The sequence below is a fragment of the Abrus precatorius genome, unplaced genomic scaffold (genome assembly GCF_003935025.1).
Source record: "Abrus precatorius isolate BTA unplaced genomic scaffold, Abrus_2018 Scaffold3, whole genome shotgun sequence".
Lineage (NCBI taxonomy): Eukaryota > Viridiplantae > Streptophyta > Magnoliopsida > Fabales > Fabaceae > Abrus > Abrus precatorius.
Window position 1 is genome coordinate 12,412,943 of NW_020874373.1, and position 7,845 is coordinate 12,420,787.

The 7,845-nt window shown below is 32.3% G+C and overlaps 1 protein-coding gene across 2 annotated transcripts; it reads left to right on the plus strand.

Moving 5' to 3' along the window:
* The first annotated feature begins 1,629 nt into the window (after window positions 1-1,629).
* Window positions 1,630-5,793, plus strand: LOC113862761 (probable mediator of RNA polymerase II transcription subunit 26b). 2 transcript variants are annotated; one of them, XM_027495939.1, is made up of 10 exons: window positions 1,630-1,891; window positions 2,342-3,008; window positions 3,231-3,299; window positions 3,439-3,521; window positions 4,004-4,059; window positions 4,172-4,299; window positions 4,414-4,444; window positions 4,545-4,852; window positions 4,931-5,021; window positions 5,261-5,793. In XM_027495939.1, exons 2-10 carry the CDS (start codon window positions 2,529-2,531, stop codon window positions 5,383-5,385), a joined length of 1,371 nt encoding a protein of 456 aa, XP_027351740.1. In that variant the 5' UTR covers window positions 1,630-1,891; window positions 2,342-2,528; the 3' UTR covers window positions 5,386-5,793. The 2 variants fall into 2 exon arrangements, with proteins under 2 accessions (XP_027351740.1, XP_027351741.1); XM_027495940.1 differs by having other exon boundaries at window positions 1,630-1,839; window positions 5,261-5,647.
* Window positions 5,794-7,845: the final 2,052 nt, after the last annotated feature.

The window sequence follows — 7,845 nt, forward strand, 5'->3', positions numbered from 1 at the left end:
ATTAAACAATACAAATTATTAAAGTAAATTATCTTTTTAATTTTTTTAAAATTACTTAAAATTTTGAAAAAGTTAAAAAGGTGTTTGAAAAATAAATATTGGGATTGGTTAATCGCTAGCACCGCCACATGCCCTCGCTAATTGCTCAGTCACCTCCAAATAACAACACGTCCACTTCTTGGCCACCACCTACCCATTTCTACGTGTCTCCCAAAGCGTTTCACTTTCCACCCCAAAATCTTCATTCAAATTTTGGAAAGTAAAATTTAAAATATAAATTTGAGTTTATTTTTATCCCATTTAAATTATCACCGTTTTTCATCAAAAGGGATAAAATACAAAATTGAAATATTGTTTTTATTCTTAACTAAGTCATAACTGTTTTATCAAGAAGGAGAAAAACAGTAACATGGACAAGAATGAGGATCTTACGTCTAAAACTGAATTGAACCGCGTGCCCTAATACAACATCGACAATGATAAGTAAATGGTGTCTCACCAAAATCTTTTCTTTAATGTTTTTATTTTGACCTCAAACTGCTAAATTCAACTCACCAAAATAGATAACAACTCTCACGAGACAGCCTCAGCAATGCATGGCGAAACCTTTTCTATCCATATTTCGATCTCAATATTACACCTCAGAAATTCATTATTACTTGTTACCTCCAAGATTATCATAATAAATATTTTTAATATTATTTTTTTGAAAATTTAATTTCAATTATTCCATACAATGAAAGAGTTTTCTTTTCATGGACTCTGAATAATTGATAATTAATTATAATAGTGTGATATAAATTTTATATCAATTATGATAAAACTAAATGATTTTTACTGATATAGTAATCTATAATGAGATGCTAGTGTAAAAATTACTTATATTGTCAGTGTATTTAATTATATTTATAATAAAATTATTTTATTACATATATTACAATTTTTTAATGTTCTTAAACAATTAAGGTGGGAATAAAACTTTTCATTTTAACAAAAATAAAATAAAATGTTTTTCAAAAGTAAAAGATTCTGAAAAATATTTATAAGTGACAATAAAATTTTCTCTCCTTAATTTCGGAAGAAAGATTTTCTTATAATTGAATGTAATTATCATATTAAAAAATTTTAAATAGTGTTTAAATGTTTTTATAATTTTTTTAAAACATTATTGAGAATCTTATTCTTAAAATAATATATTTCTTTTTCTAAAAGATAAAAGGGGATAGTTTAATTGAGAATGACCATATTTCTTATATCAAATACCGCCTAAAAATGTTGCAGATATTTCTATTTTAAAAAAATATTATCTCATATAAAAGTTATTCTTGAATTTTTTAAAAAAAAACACCTAACAATCAGAAAATTTTACGAAGACAAAATTTAAATTTAAAACTAACAGTAAAACTACTTATCTTGTGATATTATGATTTTTAGGATAAAAAGATTTGAATAAAAAAACTCTCATATTGCTCCCAACGCTGAGTCGAGGGCCCCACATAACTCTCTCCCTCTCAGAACCGCTTCATCGATCGTATCTAATCTTATTATCTATAGCGTGCCACATTCACTACCTACTTTTATATTTTTATAATTTCATGCTCCACTCTTATCATCTTTATAATTTGTTAAATTTAAAATTAAAATAAAAGATTTCAGGAAGAAAAAGAGCACATAGACGCAAACACTCACTTCTCTTTTTCTACGATTCATCTAAACTTTCCTTAAACCATTGCGTCTTTCTGATCGAAGTCAAAACACACCCAAAAAGAAATCCCTTTCTCCTTCGCTCTCTTCCAAGAGAGTGGTTTTTGTGCAAGAACCAAGTTTCTTAAGCACCCGGTATCTGTCATCACAGTGCAACATTACGTAGACACTACTACGAACTACATAGGTAGATTAAGATTTTGTCACATAGAATCTGCTATTTTTTCTGATTAATTTGCGGAGGTCCAAATTTCCATAAATATCGCCTTTTTTTTTCTGTTCTTTTTTGTTTAGAGAAAAAAAGATCAGAGGGAGAAAAAGGGTTCTTTCTGAGGTTTTGGTCTATAACGCCAGAATCTGAAACACCAACACAAGAATACAAACATAGGACGTTTGTTGTCATTCACGAACGTGTGCTTATGTGTTGGTTTCTGGTTTCTGTTGTTACCGTACCCCTCCCAATCCCAAGCATATCCTCTTCCCTGCCGAATATTAACCCAATCCAACCTTGCCAAAATGGGACACCCCATAAAAGAATAATAATAAATTTACAAACTTTTAAATCTATAATATTTGATTCTTGATAATCTTGCATAAAAAATCACCCTTTTCACCCCTTCATCATTGCTGTGTTCAGGGATCAAGGCAACAGCATCTAAGTGATTTCTGAGAAAGAAGCATCAAGATATTGTGCCGTTGACATTGGTCTCAACACAGTGCTGTCTACCACGATCACATGAATAAAACCCGATTTTGAGTCGTGGGTGATTGCTGGATTCGGTGTTTGGTTCTATTTTGGGATCTGGGTGTGTTGTTTTGTGGAGATGACCATGAAGTTGGGGTCACTAGATCAGTGGAGGAATTACTTTGGGTCAGCGAATTGCGATATATTTGACATAATTGACCATGCCATCATGGTGGCAGCTTCGGATTGCCCCAAGGAGTTTAGAGTGAGAAGGGATGCGATTGCGGAGAGGTTGTTCTCTTGTAGGTTGACTCGTTGTTTGGGGTGTGACCGTGTGGAGTTGGCTGTGTCTGGGGATTGCCAGAATGTAAATGGTGATGATGATGATGGTGATGACGATGGAGGTTGCAAGAGTGGTTTTGAAAGACATGGGGCTGAATTTGAAGCAGGGGCAAGCAAAGAAAGCAAGGCTAATAGTTGTGGAGATATGGGCGTGAACCGTGTTAGCAATTATAGCTTTGGGGAAGCTGAAGCATTGACTGATGAGATTGAAGAACAGTCTCAGTATTTTGAAGAGATTTTGAGGATCAGAGAAATTCTGCGTAACCGTGAAGATGCGGTATATCCTCTCTCTCTCTCTCTCTCTCTCTGTACTTGGTGTTGCAATTTACTTTAATATTTAATGGAGGGTTTTAAAAGGGAAGGTTTTTGACTTTATGAGGTGCTTTGTTAGAAAGAAATGTGATTTTTGTTGGATGGCATTTTGATTTTTGTTTGATGATTTGAGTTGTTTTGTTTCCTATGGTTCTTGATCATGTTGTTCTGTTTCATGTTGCAACAGTCTGAGTCTGCGTTATTTGATTCATTGAGGATGCTTCAGCTGATGGAACTCACCGTGGACATTCTAAAGGTTTGAATTGAATCTTTCCTTGTTACTACTCACTCACTCGATGTTCCTACCATCTCTTCTGTCTTTTGGGCAATTTGGTCTTGCCTGTCCAATGCCCTTTTTAGCGAGTCTTCTAATTATGAAAATTTAACTTTGACAGGCAACTGAGATTGGCAAGGCTGTGAATCCCCTCCGAAAGCATGGATCAAAGGACATTCGTCAACTCGCACGAACTCTCATCGAGTATGAATTAGTTTTTCCTCGATGTTTGTTTGTCATCCATGTATCATTTTGTTAATTGGTTTGTTTTATAGTAAGTAGGTGAGCCTGTTTATCTTCAGCTACATGGATCAACGAAATGGCTTGTAATCAGTTTCTTTTATTCCAATTTTTGTTTTGCTATTCTAGAAGTGTGTGTTTGTGTGTGTGAGAGAGAGGGAGAGAGTGAAGGTCAATATAATTCAGTTTGTCTTTGTATGTCTCTTAGTTAATTTCACATGAGAAGCTTTTATTTTTAGTTAGAAGGATCTTTAGATAGGTGAATGGCACATATACATACACAATTAAAAGTTCCCTTTATATCATACTTATGCTAGGTAGCACATCTCATCTACTCAAGATTCAGCTATTATTGTTTTGATTCGTCTTAAGTTGAGATGGAGAATTGGTTCAATTTGTTAACTTGTGTACTGAACAATCTGCATTCCTTTTTTCTTATTTTGCAGTGGCTGGAAGGAAATGGTAGATGAATGGGTCAAGGCTACAACTATTACAGTTGCAGGTGGAAATTTTTATCTGCCTCCATGTAGTTACAATTGGAATCATCTTGCTGCTATATTCTCCATTCTAAAAATTATTTCATGGTTTAAAATGGCTTTATTAAATGTTTGTAGGCTCAGAAGGCACGCCAGATTCAGTAAATCCATCTGTTGTTGATGATGAGGAAGAGGGACTACCATCGCCTCCTATGGATGAAGGGGCTTTCTTTGTAGCTCAAACTGGCTCAATAGAACTGTCACAGGTATATATTTGCTTGTCCATTTCCCCCTTTCTCTTTACCTTTTCAGGATTTGATAGTAAGAAACTGACTTATAGTTGTCTCTGTTGAATGTCACATATCTGGATGATGCAAAAGTTCTTTGATGGCATGGATGACGATGATGGAAGTAAGTGGAGCTTAAATTTCTTATGCTTTCGATTTACAGTTCTCTAGTTGAATTCCACTGGTCTTAGATTGATGATTATAAATGTGGAATGTTTTTTCAGATCCTCCACAAAGTGTGCAATTGAACAAGAACTATGACAACAGAAGAAAGCCAGCTATGGACAGTCACGTTAAAGAAAAGAGGAACTCGCATGCTTCCAATGAGATGACCGTGACTACCAAGGACAGTAGGAGTCAGCAAGCAAAGAAAAATGATGCTCCTGCGAAGCTAAATAAACCCGTAACTGCTGATTCTGGCCCCGGCAGACCACCAAAATCAAATATGCAGAGAAAATCTGTGGAGCCAAAGATGCAACAAAAAGTAGAGAACAGTTCAATCACAAAGAGGCCTCCCATTGTTCAGCAAGATGTAAGGAAAATTCTCTTTGTGCATCAAATTTGTAGGTTTGATTTGAGGCCTCCCTGACTTTGACTTCTTTTCTATCAGAAATCCAAGTATTCAGATGATGATGCTGTCGAAGTGAAGCTAGAAGCCACTAAGAGGAGACTTCACGAGAGTTATCAACAAGCTGAAAATGGTTTGTCATTCCTTTTCCAAAATCTTTTTTTATACTCTTATGTCCTACTTGATTTTTATGCTGTCAAGTGTCCAGTAGTTTCTACATTCCTAGAGAATCTTTTACACCAAATTCAATGCCCTTTAAGTGTCAGATTTGGTTAATAAAGTTTGGGACAATAAAGTGGAATTTTGTGTTATGCACATTCCTGATTAGTTCCTAATTAATTGATGAAAATGGCATTTGATTCTTACTTGCAGCTAAGAAGCAGAGAACAATACAAGTTATGGAAATAAATGATCTCCCAAAGCAAGGGATGGTCCACAGAAATTCACATTTCAAGCCTGGATATCACAATAGACACTGGGCTAATTCATGGAGATAAACCTACTTATGGATTGAAGATTGATCATCCCCTTGACTATAGAAAATAACAAATCCATTATCCATTCACCATTTGGACTTGGATAGAGCTATTCTGATTGGGAGGAAACGAGTTCACAACATTGTTTATTTCACAAGTTATAGGCTTTTAGTACATAGGAATTTTGTTAATCCAACATTGGATTTGAAAGAGGATTCTAACTTGGCACTTTACTGCTGACTTGGTTACATAATGATTGTCTATAGAAATCTTGATTGTTTCGGGACAATTTTCTTTTGTCACATAGGATTTACACTAGGCTCTCATATAACTCAGTAAATACCTTCTGAATTTGCCTGGCACAACCTCAATGGTCTTGTGTAAACTCTTAGATGTGATTTATCTTTAATAACATTCAATTGATATTTTTCAATTCCTTTTGTTATTTTTAGCATTCAATTTTATAGCATGGATTTTAGCATAGATGGATGAGTTGGGATCAAAATTCAGAACATATGATAAAGGACACGGAGGAAGCTAATTTCCTAAAGGGGTTTGACAAAAAAGAAAAAAAATTACAGCACTCGTATTTGTTTACTATTAAATTTAATTTATTATTAATATAATTTATATTTATGATTTTTAAGTTTTAATCATACTTTCATCCATGCTAACTAAAATTTGGTCCAAGTCAAATCAAATCTTTTGTTCTTCTTTATGGGGTTTGGTTTGATAGTAGAATAGCATATATGAATAAGAACGAAGAAAGAGACTTTTGATGAATAGCATTGGACAATTTGGCATGGTTAAATATTCCACGGTCTACACCATTTAAAAAAATGGAAAATGGATGGTATGAATATGATTATGACTATGACTCAGAAAGAGAGAGAACGTGCAAAAGTTGGGAGGATTATTTTGGTTGTCGGCTTGACTTTCTTTGTTCTTTTTTTCTCCATCTTTTTTAGTTCTTTTGTTTTTACTAACCAAAATTTATTGTGATTTGCGTGTATCACAAAACTCAACAACGTTATGCTAATGCCATACAACAATAACAATAGCTGTCCATTTTGACCACATCTCTTTCTTTCTATTTTCCTTCCCTTCTTTATTTTTAAGATTCTCTCCATTGTTTACACTAAATTTTCTGTCACGCCGCCTCATCCACTGCCTCCAACAAAATGTTTCCTGTTTGACGGTTTTCTATTTCTTTTAATATTTTATCATCGTAAACACATTTTATTCTCTCTTGGAATTAGTTACTAATTATCATTCCATGTACAATCTACGATTATATAATTTTTTTCTTTGAGTTAATTTTTCGGGTGTTTTTTCCTATAAAAGTAGAAATAGAAAATGAGAGTTTAACTCATGTAAAATTTCGCTCCATTTTTTAACTTCTTAAAAAATATTAGAATAAAAAATAATTTTAGAGGAATACATAAAATAACTTTTTATTATTATTATTAAAAAAGAACTTTTGAATAAGATAACTCGAAGATCTTTGGTACTTTACTTTAAACAATGTTAGCTTTTTCTCACTTTTAATCTTTTTCTCCGAACACAACTTGGAAATTAAATAACAAATTCGGAGGTCTTGACGTTACCTTAGCAAGCAGCAATGGCACAAAGGTGAGGTGTGGTAAAGCAAAGAGCATAAGTCGTACTTGATTGTTTTGAGCGATTCAACGATGGACGTTGATTACTGACCAAAAACAAAAACGATGAACGTTGATCCTCATGGTCTTCTCTATCGATGTCAACAAAAAATGTTTTTTTATTTTATTTTTATTTTTATTTTTGTTACATATGTGTTTTGATTAGTGCATGGAATTATGCAAATTTTACCGTAGTAGTGGGTTTATATCAGGATCAAATTTAGGTGTAGTTTTGTAGGGTTTTTTTTTTTAAAATTAAAGTTAAAATTCTATTAAGATATATTAAACTCTAATTTTAATTAAAAATACCTTAAAAATGGTACTCAAAGTTTTCCTTTAATAAAAACTTTAAAACTAATCCTGGCTTCGCCCCTGATTATAAGGGTTTAAAATAAAATTTAAAAAAGGCAAAGTTATCATATTTATTTAACTTTATTTTCAAAGTATTAATTTTAAATTTAATATTAAATTATTTTTTAACATTTCAAAAAGTCGGATCAAATTTAGGTTAATTTTTAGTTTATTTAAGGACCATTAATGACCTTTAAGTTTTAAATAGATATGTTATTATAGTATTATTTATCACCATGAAGGTCATAATATATATATATATATATATATATATATATATATAAAAAGTTAAAATTCTAAAGTAATTAAAAGATTGGTATCGCACTATTTTGATAACAAAAAATATTGATAATATTTATTTAATTCAAATCAATTTTTTACTATACATAAACCACTGAAATATGCAAATTAACTTGCATAAAATATTGATAAATTTAATGTTTTATTAAACCACGTTGATAAAAACACCTGT

Bases quoted from the DNA above. Each gene is read 5' to 3' on its own strand.
- LOC113862761 (XM_027495939.1), top strand. From the start codon at position 2,529: ATGACCATGAAGTTGGGGTCACTAGATCAGTGGAGGAATTACTTTGGG. The intron at 4,853-4,930 runs GTAAGGAAAATT...CTTTTCTATCAG, and splicing joins CTCCCATTGTTCAGCAAGAT to AAATCCAAGTATTCAGATGA. The intron at 5,022-5,260 runs GTTTGTCATTCC...TCTTACTTGCAG, and splicing joins TTATCAACAAGCTGAAAATG to CTAAGAAGCAGAGAACAATA.